The following is a 15,743-nucleotide window of genomic DNA, read 5'->3' on the forward strand; positions in this document are numbered from 1 at the left end:
CAACTGAAGAAATCAGAAAATCAAGAAAAATTGACTTTTCCTACTATGGTCAATGGTTACCGGTTTTCAACATTCTTCAAAATATCTTCTTTTGTGTCCGAAAATAAAAAGAGAAAAACCCATATTTAACACAATTTGAGGGTGAGTTAACAGCAAACAAATATTCATTTTTGGGTGAAATATCCCTCCTAAATTGTACTTAGTATATGAGTAAAGCATAAATGAATATAAGTTAAATATTAATCACACTTCAGAATTGTACAATACGAGAAATAAGGGGAAAAATATATTAAATATATGTGGGCAAATACCACATCAATGCTAATGCAATGAAATAAAGAAAATCAATGCAATGGTGTGTCAATAACAAATAATCTCTTTAATTTGGCTTACTAATGTTGTCTATTTTTGGTTTTCTAAAAGAATAAAAAAACAGTTATTAGCGCTTTATAATACAAGACAGATTTTATCTTACAAGTCAACTTAAAAAATCATAACTATATAGGGCTGTGATGTACTAAATGTTTCTCCTTTGCATTTTTGAAATGTGTCAAGTACAAGCAACAACACTGTCAAAACACTTAGAAATTGGCTATAAATGCTGTATTATGCATTCAGTCAGTATCTTGAGCAGTAAACAGTCCTCTGACCTGTTGAAGCCAACTGAACAAGCTCTCATTTGCAGAGTAGGTTTAAAATTTACAAAACCGAACAATCCCACATTGTTTAAGACGGTTCAGGTTCAGTGGTTTCACAATGCTTTGGTATAAACGTCCTCTCTTATCTCAGAGTGCAATCCAGAGTTTATTATTAACTCTGGACCAACTGAAAGTGTGATGATTGCAGCTTACAGACAAACTTAGAAAACATAGAGAGAGAGTCAGTTTGATTTATTCCTCGCACTTTACGTCTCTGTTGAAGAGATCAGATATTGATATGTTGATATGTAATATCACTGTAAACTGATTTATTATGGCTTTTATGAGTGTCTTTGCATATACTGCATATACAGTACTGAGCATTTAAAGTGGATCAAAACCTTTCAAAGTTGTCCTAAAATTATTAAACAACACCCATTCTTGTCTTAGGACAATTTTGAAAAAGTTTTTTTGATCCACTTCAAATGTTAACTACTATATACTGTATACTACTGTATGCTTTTTATAGGGATGAGGTAAAATATTGACACATTACAGTATTGTGATATTTTCCATGACAATACAGGACTAGTATACGGAGGTTCATATCAATATAATGGCAAAATTGTATATTTGTATAAACTACTCATTTATTCATTTTCTTTTCGGCTTAGTCCCTTTATTAATCTGGGGTCGCCACAGCGGAATGAACCGCCAACTTATCCAGCATATGTTTTACGCAGCGTATGCCCTTCCAGCTGCAACCCATCACTGGGAAACACCCAAACACTCTCATTCACACACATACACTACGGACAATTTTAGCTTACCCAATTTACCTGCACCGCATGTCTTTGGACTTGTGCGGGAAACCAGAGCATTCAGAGGAAACCCACGTGAATGCGGGGAGACCATGCAAACTCCACACAGAAATGACAACTGACCCAGCTGAGGCTCGAACCAGCGACCTTCTTGCTGTGAGGCGACAGCACTACCTGCTGCGCCACCACGTCGCCATTTGTATAAACTATTTTTATACTATTTTATTATAATAACTATATTATTTGTACTATTTTATTATACTATTTATTATACATTCACAGTCCAGTAGATGGTGGTGTTAAACTTTTTTTATTTCTGGTGAGCTGGGTCACCTTCAGCATGCAGGAAAGTTAGTCAAATAAAAATGCAGCTTCTCAGAAAGGTGCATACTACATTTATGACAGATTTTCATGAACGTGTTGGACAGTTTGTCTGCTTGATAATCCCATTTACCCTGCAGCAAAAAAATATAACTGATGTTTCTGTTTAGTTAAACGGATATTACAGAAAGATCTCATTTAAGTATTCATTCATTCATTCATTTTCTTTTCGCTTAGTTTTTATTATTCTGGGGTCGCCACAGCGGAATGAACCGCCCATTTTATGTATACATAAAAAATATATGAAGTTGGAGAATATTACAATATATTTAAAATCACAACAATATCGCATCATGACCTTTTGATAATATTATATGGTGGGGACTCTGGTGATTATATAAATAAAATCTTGCTTGGGACCAGCTTTGAGCAACAGGCCTGTGTAGTCCAAGTAGGTGATGCTGCCCGGGGACCTCCAAGTGGGAGGGACTTAAACCACAAGTAGGTTGGGTTTAGGTGGTGTAGGTGAAGCAGATATTAATAAAACATATCAGGTTTCTGTGAGGTTTGGTTTAGGGTTGGGGTAGGTGTAGACATTCATAAAGCACAACATTGGACTCCGTGTCATGTACAAGACATTAAAAAAAATTTTAAACTGGATGTTTGTACAGCCCACTTGGAGCTCGAATACCCTCCTAGTTGGAGCTGGCTCTGACCTTCATTTATACCCTTCTCATGTAATCTATCTATTGTTTAGGTTGACAATTTGCTAAAATATTTAAATGGAAAACATGATGCATATTATTACACTCAATAACCTTTTTCACTAAATCACATTTTTACACTAACATAAAAACCAATCCGTTTTCAAAAACCTGCAATTTGAAACCTGTTTTTACTCCCACAAAAAAATGTTTAACTCAAAAGAAGTTACAATGGTGTTGTGTAAACACCCCCTATATGAGCAAACCAAATAAACTGCTAAAGCTAACGCAAAAACAACTCAGTTGGTTAATTATTCAATCAAGCATCCACAACCTTTATTCTCCTACAGGAAATAACCAAAAAAAGGACTGTCAGTCAGAAACTAGAATTATTTATAATAATTATTAAATTATTGTAATAAACGTCTACACCTACCCCAATCCTAACTGTCACATTAGCATGGGCGTTAACATAATGGGCGTTACAATGTACACCATGTATAAGCCTATTAGCCCACATCCAGTATGCCATCATGCTACAGGCTGTAGCAGGGACAATTTCTAGCAAAACTATTGTAAAATGTATGCTTTAAGGGTGCATTAATACAACAATGATTTCATCCAATAAGGGTAAACTTTTTATGTGTTTAGTCCGTCTATATGTACAACAATTTTATTGTAGGTGGTCTGGAATTCTTGTCAATCTATTGAAAATGTTACATCCAAAGATGTTACAAACAAAGCAACAGCAGACTACAGTACTGTAACTTTTTAGTGACATTACCAGCTAGCCTGGTGTGCGTAATTCAGCATTTTAGTCATTTCTGTGTGTCTGGTTTGTTTTGACAACATTGTGATCTATATGAGAAACATTTCAAAAATGCAAAGGATTTCTTTTCCTAAAGTTAAGTGAAAATACCCATGGAGAGATTTTTTTACAGCCGTAAAGCAAAAGTGTCAGACAAAGTTACTTTTAAAGGTAATTTAATACAGTCTTAAGCCTATCTTAATCTTTAAAAAAGAAGCAAAAATGATACTTTCCTTGTAACGCCTTAAACAAATGTTAGTCACAAACTGTAATGTGAACCTTTTGTTATGTGCACTTAAGTCGCTGAGGCTGTTGTGCAGTTTCTAAATACACCACATTTCAGAATGTTTGTATAAAAAAGCCTATTGTACAATGCACTGGTGTTTTCATGCAATTTCAAAATATACAAAAAGAACATGTCTGACATTAGAAGTACCCTATGGGATCTCACAATGCACCGATGTTGTTATGCAGTTTTAAAATACTGCATGAGTATGGTTTAAATGTCAGAAAATATCTACGACAAACATAGGACACACAAAGGTAAACAGTTTAAAACAGAGGTTTAATGGTCAGTTGCGCAGTATTCTGACCACTGCTGCTGACAAACTGCATCGACGAGCAAATAAATCAATGAGAAGACAAATCTAATATGGGCAATAGAATCTAGTTTTGGGCAGAGTAGATCAATTGTAAGGTTAATTAATAATAATCTTATTGCTTAAGCCTAGTTTTTCATTGACTAAATCTATAATGATTTAGAAGACTAAAATATGACATGGCTTTTTTTTGTCCCAACATCAATTGTCACTCTGAATAAATTGTAATATTTTATGAAGTGCTTTTTTGTATGTACATTTTTATATGTGTGTATGTGTGATGTGCCAAACTTTGCTGAAAAAAATCTAATAAAACCAATAAATCAACTGAACTGAATTGATGGCATTTTAGTCAAAAGACTAACACTAAATTAAAGTTTGTTGGCACAATTAACTCTGCCTTAAAAAGTAACTGAGTATCCCATGTAGTTATTTTAAAAACATTATTAAGATTGTAATTTAGCACTTTTAAAAGTAACTTTACCCAACACTGAAAGCGAACACCCTGAAAACACACGTTAGACTACACAGTACAATGCTTCTGAAAATCATATGAGCTCTTGTCATTTTCTAACAGGGTAAAGGTGTAGAAGAAACATTTTGGTTGGTTGGGAGGGATGGATTTGACAAGCCGTTACCTATACCGCCAGACCTTACTCCTGGGTGAGAACTAATCTTCATTTACATTTACATTTGATCATGTGTACAATGTAAGCAGTAATCCTCTCAGTGTGATGTGTTGATAAATTGCTTTGTGTCGTCACAAAGGGCGAGCAACCATGGTATCAGCTTGGATGAGATCCCGACTGATAGGCGACAGAAATTCTTGGATCGACAGAAGAGGATGGGGAATTGAGGTAGAACACAGAGACACTTCAGTGACTTCATCTATATTTTACCTTGATTTGTTGAACGTGGCAACATAAAGGTATAGTTCACTCAAAAATTCAAGAACAAGAAAGACAATTTGTAGCTGAAATAGTGGTCCATTGTGATTTATAGCATGCAAATCAACAGCCACTGGCATGTTGAGAATAAATAAAATATATACAGGGGGCAAAACTATTGACAAAATATTAAGGAAGCAAAATCTTCTTCTATGCCAGTGGTTCTCAAGTGGTTTTGCCTTGACCCACACATTTTCCGCATGTTCAACTCAAGCGCCACCCCAATCTAATTGACACACACATAAATATTAGATCACTTTTTTGATACAATAAAATAAACAGACAAAATAAATGTTATTAAAATAAAATTCATGTTATAGGCCACATAGTCAAAATTAAGGTGCATGCTGGTAATTTTACTCCCTATTTATAATGAAGTGACACGCTGTGTGTGCTGTCACATCTGTGTGTGCGCTGTGAGCACAGAATAACAGCTGACAGGTCAGGAAAGTTAATTCTCCAGCACTGTCTGTGTGCCGCCTCTCTGCTGCCAGTGAAATCATTGTTTTCCGCATCTCTCCCACTGAAAATGAACCAGACCCTCGCGAATGTTACGTCCAGTCTGAAATGGCCTTTAGGGGAACATGTCTTTCTCACAAACAATCACATCTGACAAGAAACATCAATGACTTTCACATACATATGTCAAAATCATAATTTACGACCCACTCAGCGACCCAAAATGCTTCTGCAACCCACTTTTGGGTCATGATGACCCACAAGAAGAGAAACACTGATCTATGCAAGAAATTGAACATTTTTACAACATTTTGTAAAATTTGTGTAACATTAATTTTATTTCACAGCTTCGACACGCACACACCGTGTCTCAAATCAAACCAAGCAAAATTAATTCTGTCAGAATTTCATCAAATTACCTCCAACTTTAATTATATTTTGTAATGATATGGCAAATAGATGAAATATACATATAATACATTATATGTATACGTTTTCGGCGACACGGTGGTGCAGTGGATAGCGTACATGCTGGATAAGTTAGTGGTTCATTCCGCTGTGGTGACCCCTGATGAATAAAGGGACTAAATCGAACAGAAAATGAATGAAAGAATTTCTTCTGCGACTTCTTGGTTTAGTACCATGTGTTCGACAGTGGTGATATTTTCAACAGTACGGGCAGTGCGTGGACAACCACTCCCCGCCACACGATATACTGATCCATTGGGACCAATTTTCACCAACAAGTAATCCAATCCACCTTTTGTCCAGTTTTTAGTCAGGAATTCATGAAGAAAACAGGAAGCACTGTAGCCTTTCAGTTATCCTAAACCTTTGATCAAACTCTTATCTTCATTCGAAAATGCCATTTTTATTTAAGGTTGACGCAGCTAAACTAAAATACGTCATTATTACGTCATTATTACGTCATCATAACATCATCGCCAAGGAAAGTAAATAAAAGGATTATTCTATTGCACAAATTGAGCTGTTATTCCTGCACGAAATTTTGTCATTCTTATTCCTGTAGTACGATAAGCAGTCATATTTTTGTATGATTATTATTGCTTGTTTATTTTGAGACACGGTATATATTAGGGCTGGGCGATATTGCAAAAAAATTAGCACGATATCATGTTTCATATCATTCTGTATCGATAATTATTGAATATTTTTTAAAAATCCATTTAGGAATATTGGATTTTTAACAACTTTATTTTAATTTACCAGCATTGCTAAGACACAACAGACAAAAACAAAAATATTTAAACAAAATATCTGATCTCTTTATAATAAATAAGTATTAAAGAGACTCTTAAACTTGATAAATAAAATGTTACAAAGTGTGTGCAATGGTAAAGCGTAAATACTGAACAATCAAAGCAAATTTTAAAATGTGAATAATAATAATAATACAGTAAACCTCAAACTCTGTAAACAAAAGAAATGATGATAATCAAATCTAAGCTTTCAAGTAAAGGAACCAACCATCATTATTCAAATACATACGGCAACATTACAAATAGTGAAGCTGAATGACTACATTACCCCCTATGCTAAACTCTTTCTGATGGGGAGCTAGTGGCTGGGATGCACAAGAAAAGAAACCAAAAAGCCACTCTCTCCTTTCACCCTTTTTCATTTACAATCACTGCTGCTAGCCACCGCACTCATTTCTGCATGTGTTGTTATTCTGACCTGAAGTGACAGGAGCATGGTATGGTTTCCTTCACCAATTTTTCTTTTGTGCTCGCTCTCCCCTGGCATCTTTCGTAGCTAGGTAAGCATCAACCATTTTCTCAGAGGATGACAAATGGACAAATCATTGCTGCAGCTCGGATACAAGTTTATAAAGAAAAGTAAAAAGCATGGCAGTGTTTGGATGCGCTATGTTTGCCTGAGGTAATTAGTTTAGCCCTACTAAAATGTGTGTATTACATACAAAGTATGAAGCAGATTGGTTAGTTATACTCACATGAATAGCGGTGCGCTCTGGGCATTCAGAAATGTTCAAATGTTTTCAACTAGGTGTGCCTGGAAAATGTGCGAGCATCACTTCATTGGAAATGACTTACTTACACCCTAAGCTTACTGGCATTGCTTCCAAGGTGCGCACTGAGCAGCCACATTTTAATAAAACTATAGCGCTTCATACCAAACTATAATTTTATTGATATTAACAATGGTGTTCAGTTAATAAATACCGAAACCAATTTTATCGCCCAGCCCTAGTTTATATATATCAGGGTTTGCCACAGCGGAATGAAGCGCTAACTTATCAAGCATATGTTTTACCCAGCGGATGTCCTTCCAGCCACAACCCAACACTGGGAAACACCCATACACACTTAACGAACACGGGGAGAACATGCAAACTCCACACAGAAATGCTAAGTGACCCAGATGGGGCTCAAACCAGTGACCTTCTTGCTATGAGACGATCGTGCTACCCATTGTGCCACCGTGACACCTCTATATATAATGTTTTTTTAGTTTTGCTTTTTAATCAAGACACAGTAGCACATGTGAGGAAAGACAAAAAACTGTACAAAATAGGAGACAAATGCTGGATGTTTTCAACTTTTTCTATGTTGCAGCATCCAATCTAAACACAGTTTCAACGAACAATACAACCAACAGTATCAGCTCATGTGTGAGTTTACATCAGCGCATAAGCATCATTGGTGACAGAAAGCTTTCTGTCCAGAATGTTGTTTGTCAGGAGCCACAGAATTCAATTTTGTTTTGCCTGTAAATGTTTGGTTTGTTTGACTCTCAAAGTGCCTGTAGCCATAGACTTGCACTTTAACAAACAGCACGGGCCACAATTTCTCCTAAAAAAACGTCTTTGATGTCCAAGTGAAGAAATACATTCAGATATGCAGCAAATGTTCATTTCTAGGTGAACTGTCCCTTTAAGGTTGTTAAAACTTTTGTACTCATGCTGTTCTGTTTCTGTGCCTTCCAATAGGTTGTGATGCTCATGTTTCTGCACCAGCCTATCGAGTTAGGAGAAAGTGGGGCAAGGGGATGAAAAGGGTGAATTGAGGTGTTCAAAAAACCCCTCGGCTACCCTTTTTCTACTTAAACACATTCCCGAAAAAAGAATGGAAAGCCCCACTAGGACATCTGACAAGAACACAAACATCTGAACTCTGAACGCCAGCCTGTCAAACCCACCGGCTCAACAAGACGGCATGTACCAACCGCTGAGGATGGACACAGAGGACTCTTTAACATATGTAAAGAGTTTATAATGCAGGTTTATTCTACTAAATTAAAGACACTGCTGAGATAATAGCTCATCGAGAGAGAGAGAGAGAATGAGAACAGCGTCTGATTCATCTCTGCAGTTCTACGAAGATATATTTTCTAAATTATTTTGTTGTTTCTAAAACAAATGACAGAAGGAAAAACGATGAATTGACACGCTTGTTTTCTAACGGCACCAGACAATTTAGTTAATCAGAAATAACGCCAATGATATCCGTGTATTGAAATTATTTAAAATACCGTGTTGATTTTGTTTGCTAGGAGTATCAGCCTTTAATAACTAGGTGTTAGTTCAGACAAGAGCTTCTTCACATTCTTCACATTTTCGTTTCGAACTGTTTGGCCTTCATAGGAAATGACATGCATTCAGAGCAGTTTTCATGGCCAAGCAAACCCGGGGTCACATGACAGACAATTCCTCGCTTTCATTCGAGTAGCTCAACTCCATTGTCCTCTTTGAGTTAAAGGTAAGAGATACTTTAAAAAGGAAAATCGTGAGCTGAAACTGAAATGGTCAGGTTTATAATAGCACGGTGCATTATCCTGATACTCGGCACATTCCACGCATAATATCCTGATGTCAAAGTCCTGAAATATTACCAAAGAGAAGAGCATATCAGCAATTTCCCCAAAGATTTTCTCTGTGCAATTTTGCCTGCTCATACGTTCTGTAAATATATTCACCCCCATAAAAAGGGGCATTATTTGACGACAAAGGGGATTTTTAAAACGTGTGGTCTGGATATCTTCTATTCAGATAAGAGGTTGTGGCACCTGTGGATGACGCTGTCACCTGATACCTAAACCACAATCTTGGGAGCTACTGTCATAGCATAACGTAGCTGAATTCCTATTGTAAAACTCACCATTTTATCTTGTTGTCTGTGATTGTGTAAATAAAAGCTGATTTTAGTGAGTGTGCAGATTCTTTCTTAGTGTTTAGTGGATTAATGTGCTTATTTAGTGCTATAGTGTTGTCTGTATTCAAAGCAAAAGGTTAGTTATTCACTTTAAATGTTCAAATTACACAAGACACATAAGTATTGCTACTTTCAGAGCTTCAAAACATCAACAAAAAGGTCAAATGATTTGTTTGCTTGTTTGGACAGTTTTAGATAAGGTAAAAACACACAAAAACGGATTTTTTTGCACATTGGATATATTTCTCCCACCACCCTGAGGAGGACTAACAGGTATACTGAGGATGCCAACACACGAGACAAAAGATCTTTGTGTTCATTCTGGGATAATGTTTGTATTATTATTAATATTGTGTTAAAAATCAGAACAAGATGTACATCCGTTTGATGATAAAGAAGGAGGGATATCTGTGTTTTGTGTGCGTATGTCAGGGCTAATATGACTGATTGATAAAGACGCGCGGAGGATTGGGTGTCAACTCGCGCTCGGGTGACTCGAGTAAACGGAGTCTGAGCTGAATTATAATTCGCCTAGAACTAGGACATGGTGGCTCCGCCCGCTTATCAAAAAGACACACGTCGATTGGACGAAGATACGCGAGTGAGGCGGAGCTAATGGGTGTGTCGTGAAGCGTGACCAAACTATGATTGGCTTTCGTCTCTCTCTATCAGAATCCAAATAGCGGCTCCTAGAGCCAAACCACAGTTTACACATTAAGGAACTGTCTGTGGTAAAGTGTCGCTCATACTAACACAGGATTATTCGTACTGTGCCCTCTTGGTCATTGTTTTCAAATTGAAGACAAGCTCCTTCGAGAAGCCAAACGCCTGTATTGAGCATAGGAATAGTTTGCTTATGTTTTATTCCAAGCGATGTGCAGCCGATAAAGCTCGTTCTTCTTTAAAAAGACGAACACAATTCCGGCTAAATCGACGGAGAACTCACTTGACATGCACTTCACGGACTTCCACGGACTACTACTGTAACACAAGGTAAACCTCCGCGAATATGAAATGTGTAAATTATGTTTGATGGATTAAAATGTGTTGGTCGTAGCTGACATCTGTTCATAACATAATGTTTGTTGTTTACTTTATGTATTTTTTAACAACAGTTGTGTGAACGAGCATGTTGTATTCTATTGTGCTGCTATCCACGACAGGTGTATTGTGGCTTAATGAGCAGTCGTATTGATATGTCCATGTTTCTGTACTGGCTCGCTCGGCACGCGCGTTTCTCTCCGGCTCGCGCTCGACTCTGCTGTCACGCGCGCGCGTCGAAGCTGCGTCTGTCCGCGGCGCATCTCCTGCTCACAGCGCTCAGGCTTTCAGCTTCAAACTGCGCGAAACGCCGCTCTTCCCCAACCCCCGTTCAGCGCTCCGGCAGCGAGGCGGGGCCAGCCCAAATAAATGTGGGGAGGGGAAAAAACGAAGACAACAAACCTTAAAAATGTAGGCCACGGCGCGTGACCCAGTTCCTCACGAACAACACAGCGAGTGTGAATGTGGAGCACGGTTATTATCCCCCACGCCCGGCACGGTTCCAGGGCGGCTTCAACTGTGTGTGAGTGTGTGTGTGTGTTTTTCTCTCTGTGCCAGCCAATGTTCAGGGGCTTTTACAAATATCAAAGAGGAGAAATAAATGCTACATTTACCCAGTTTGCTGACTAAAATAGTAACTAGTTGTCAAAAGTTTTGTAATGTTTTTGCACAATGGTACTTTGACACTAAACAAGTAGTTTGTGTATATATAAAGTATATCTAATATATTATGTTAATAATATATTTTGATAACAATTTATTATATTAAATATATGTTAATAATAATATATTATCATATTTTGTCAATATTTTATACTAATACAATATAATTTTATTTAATTTATATCAATAAATTAAATATTTTCCCTGCAAAAACCTGCCATTTAGTTTAATTTATTATATTATATATTAATTTATTGTTATATATTATATTATTATTATTGTTATTATTATTATTGTTTATTTTTACATGAATAACACTTAGGGTGTGGTTGTGTGATACCGATCCTAGATCAGAAACAAAACTTCAAAATACACAGTGGCTACATCCAAAATCATAATGTTCCATACCAAATAGGCAAAAACAGATTGTGACTTTAAAACAATATTAATTCAAAAAGTAGGAAAACTACAGTCACAACATGGCAGATGTAGTTCAGATTACATTCAAATATACTAGTCTTCAAATTAAGTACCTACTCAAGAGAATATGCGATTTCGGATGCAGCCCTAGACTACAGTATGGACTGAGCAGGTGGTAAAGCACATCTCTGTTCACCTGTTGATTTCACTGAGAGTGTCAGTTTCAATAGGTGTGTGTTATAATCTGAGGTAAAGGGTGGGCTGGGCTGCTTTTGTGTGGCTATATTGGGCGTTCTTGGTCTTGACCATGGTGAATGCAAAAAGAGAAGTTTGTAGCCTTGTGTGTGACAGATATTTTGTTTTGGGCCCCCTAGAGAAGGCGATCAGTCTGAAGCTGACCTACTTTTCTCTTTTACTCCATACCTGCAGAGCTATTTATACCCATGGCACAGGGCTACAGGAGCAACTCAGACCATCTCTCCCCTCGCAAACACACACATGGACACTTTCTCCTGCTATTTCACTGGTTTTTTTTTTATCTGCTTTTTTATTCTCATTTTCCCAGCCTGGCCTGTGAGGAGCAAATTCACCCATCCACCCACCCGTTCATCCACCCACGCGGCGTGAAATCCACACCCCCTCAAGAGTGCAGCAAGGGTGAGCTCTATTCTTTTAAAGGGTCTGTTCCCAGAATGCATGTGGAGGCCTGTTTCACATATCAAAGCATGTATATGCCTAATGAATGCTTCTCAGCTTAATCTACGTAATAAGGATCAACCCACATCAGAAATTATTTGTTTGTCCCAGACTGTTAGGAGACTGAATTGCACTTTTGTTGATCCGTAACTGGGTTACTCGTCACAAAAGAAAGTCACGCTTATTCTTGCTCAGTTTCTCAGCGGACAAAAGACGCTTCAAGACTGTATTCTGAGTCTCTGGATGGGATGTAAACAGGGTCATAAATGTTTTGAGCTCGTCCACTTTTGAGCTCTTCATTTGAACGAATGTAATGTAGACACTCACGTAGTCGAATGTGTTCAAACAATCACAAAAGACCATCCTCTCTGCCTGCTGACCTAATTATTAAAAACAGTATGAGATGGGTTATTGCTGGTTAGGCTGGATTCAAACTTTGGCATCTGAAATTGTGAGTTTGGTTTGAAGGTAAAAAACAAATGTACACAATGTTCTCTCACAGTGTTCTTACAAAAACCCACAGCGCTTGACGTGGTTTCTGGCACTCGGAGATGAAACAAAAGCTGCTTCTCTCTGTATCATTTTCTTTTGTCTCCTTTAACATCCATTTGTATCACAATTTTGCAGTTTCAAAAGACTATAAAAGGCACACAGCTATACACCCTGTCCTCAAGAAAATCTGAAAGTAGTCACAAGTAGATTAAAAACCAGGTGCAAACAGAATGTGTCTCCCTCGTCTGCATGTGATCCAATCGCTCTTAATACCAGGTATAAACATTAAAAGCACAGATCTTACAGTAGAAAACGCAGTTCAATAGAGTGAACTGGTCAAACTGAAACATTGTTTCAATAAGCCACGCAAAAAGATCATTTTAATCTGTTTGTTTAACGCAGAGATGCCCAAACTAGGGCCTGCGGGCCAAAGTTGGCCTATTGTAACCTTTGATTTGGCCCACCATCCCATCTGAGAAAGGAGTATGAATGATGGGCAGGGTTGAGGCGAATGATTTTAACAGAGATTGTCATTTCTAGTTTAAAATAATCTTTTTTTTGTTTGTTTGTTTGATTGCTGAGCTATAAAAAAGTTAACTGAAATTAAATGTTAATTGTAAATGCGTAAATAAATACTTTTGTATAAAATGTAAATACTGCCACTCGACAGATAGAGGAAAATGCTGAAGACATCTGCGAGCAAATCAAGGCAAAAGCGGGTGCAGCTTGACTAGCGTAACTCCATTCTGTTATAAATAAGATCGTTTTTACTATAATAAGTTCATTATAAATAGTTAAAAAAAACAGACTGCATTAGTTAATATAAAACAATGTTTTCTAGTAATTTTAAACAGTATTAAATAAATTAGGAAGTACCCATGGCAGGTGTATTTACCTTCGGCCCACTTGCTTCAATCTAGTTTGGTTTTTGGCCCTTTACAAGAAAAACTTTGGCCACCCCTGGTCTGAAGTTATACCCAATTTTACATCTTTGTTTGTTAATGTAAATTGATTCATCAGAAATTGTTTACAGTATAGTAGCACTACATTTGGTTTGAAAGTTACTTTGAGAGATTCTGATATGTGCTTCACCTGGATACTTTACTCTCCCATGAGGCCACAGCAAAGCATTTCACATTGTAGGTCATCTGGTTACATTTCACCTACTGTTTCTAGAATACCATGAATTCAGCTTAGCTTCAGCTTAACCCTCATTTATCAGGGGTCACCACAACAGAATGAACCACCAACTATTCCAGCATATGTTTTACGCAACGAACGCCCTTCCAGCAGCAACCCAGTACTGATGAATAATGATGAATGATAACAGACTGTTATTCATCTACTGTATACTTTATTTTTTAACAACAGTTTTTAATTTAAACATTCATTCATTTATTTTCTTTTCGGCCTAGTGCCTTTAATAATCTAAGGTCGCCACAGCAGAATGAACCGCCAACTTATCCAGGATATGTTTTACGCAGCGGATGCCCTTCCAGCTGCAACCCACCACTGGGAACCATTTTAAAAATTGTCATACAAATAGACAAAAGTTTAGTTTTTCAGTTTGGCAAAAAAATTAAATACAAAAACAAACATATAACAATAATAATATAAATTCTTAATAACGTAAAACACTTTTAAAGAAAAAAGAAAAATAAATAAATAACAATACTAATATTAAATAATACAGCTATAACATATTTGTCTAATCTATATACTTTTCAATCTTCATCAGACCATTTAGCATTTAGAAACAGGTGATTAATAATTAGATAAACGTAATTATTAATCCCCCCCCCCCCCACTTTTAAAATGTCCACTACGCCCCTGATACTTTCTAAATAGGCCAAAATACATGACAGGCAAGGGGTCAGCCTCTTTATCCACTGTGATACACCAGGACTGTCTTCTTTTTTCCAAGAACACGCAATTTCATGTTTAGCTGCCAGCAAATATAAAATTAACAGCGGGCTTTCATGTTTGGTCACATTAAAGTTCAATGGACGAATATGCAATATACACAAGCTGGGATCGAGATGAACTACTTTACCAGGGATCTGACTTACAGTATCCAGTATTTTAACCCAAAAACAACTGACTTTAGAACACTCCCACATACAATAAAATAAAATTCCCTTCTCTTGTTTACATTTATCGCATGTATCAGGCATATTTAGGTTATTAAATGAATCAACTCAACTGGAGTTATATACTGTCTACTCAGCCATTTATATTGAAGCAATCTAAAATGAGTGCTTGTTGTCTGAGTTTGGGATCTACCGTATACTTTGCAAATAGACTTATGTAGTCACAGAGTCTGATTTTATGAATTTATTCATTTAATATCATTTTCCAAGTCATGAAGTTTACTTTTATGGTATCCAAAATACAAAATTTGGCTTATTTAAAGAATTATGTTGTGACATTCAGCATTAAACTGTGATTATGAAATCTATAAAATAGCAATACATTAAATTGGGCAGCTGGGTGATTAATAGAAATGAAATCACAAACACAATTGAGCAAAGCTGTGATTGTCATGCACATCTTGTCAGGGAATCAGTAGTAAATCTCTTAAGGCCAGAGGGTGCTCTCACCAAAGAAACCCAAGAAATCCCTATAGTCTTTCATTATAAACAGAAGTTTAACGGCTGTCATTGATTCAGTGTGACTAATAATCACACAACTACAGAATCATCCCACAGAAGGATTTATTTCAAACACACGAATGAAAATAACAACTGAAGTTGGGGTAAAAGCATGTTATCACCTAATAATTTCACATCCAAAATTTGGACGGATACATCCAGCTGTCATTATCACAGAATTGTGTCATTATCATCTGAGCTTATCAGTAGCTTATCAGTGAACTCTGAATAAATGCTGCTCCATCTGAAACCAAGTGCTGGATGTTTGTTGGAGCCGGCTTTACTGACAA

At 36.8% G+C, this 15,743-nt stretch overlaps 2 protein-coding genes across 2 annotated transcripts in view; both read left to right on the plus strand.

Annotated features, from left to right (window-relative positions):
* The window catches only part of gucy2d (guanylate cyclase 2D, retinal), a 29,846-nt gene extending 20,363 nt beyond the window's left edge, over positions 1-9,483 (plus strand). The window contains exons 17-19 of the mRNA XM_056457005.1: positions 4,469-4,554; positions 4,660-4,748; positions 8,269-9,483. Of these exons, the coding sequence (XP_056312980.1) occupies positions 4,469-4,554; positions 4,660-4,747 (174 nt within the window). The 3' untranslated portion in view covers position 4,748; positions 8,269-9,483. The remainder of the gene's footprint in view (positions 1-4,468; positions 4,555-4,659; positions 4,749-8,268) is intronic.
* Positions 9,484-10,179: 696 nt separating this feature from the next.
* Positions 10,180-15,743, plus strand: part of si:ch211-284e13.6 (uncharacterized) — a 12,506-nt gene continuing 6,942 nt past the window's right edge. The window contains exons 1-2 of the mRNA XM_056458332.1: positions 10,180-10,483; positions 12,180-12,271. The gene's annotated coding sequence lies outside the window, so the exon portion shown is untranslated. The remainder of the gene's footprint in view (positions 10,484-12,179; positions 12,272-15,743) is intronic.

The sequence above is a fragment of the Danio aesculapii genome, chromosome 5 (assembly GCF_903798145.1).
Source record: "Danio aesculapii chromosome 5, fDanAes4.1, whole genome shotgun sequence".
NCBI classification, from domain to species: Eukaryota; Metazoa; Chordata; class Actinopteri; order Cypriniformes; family Danionidae; genus Danio; species Danio aesculapii.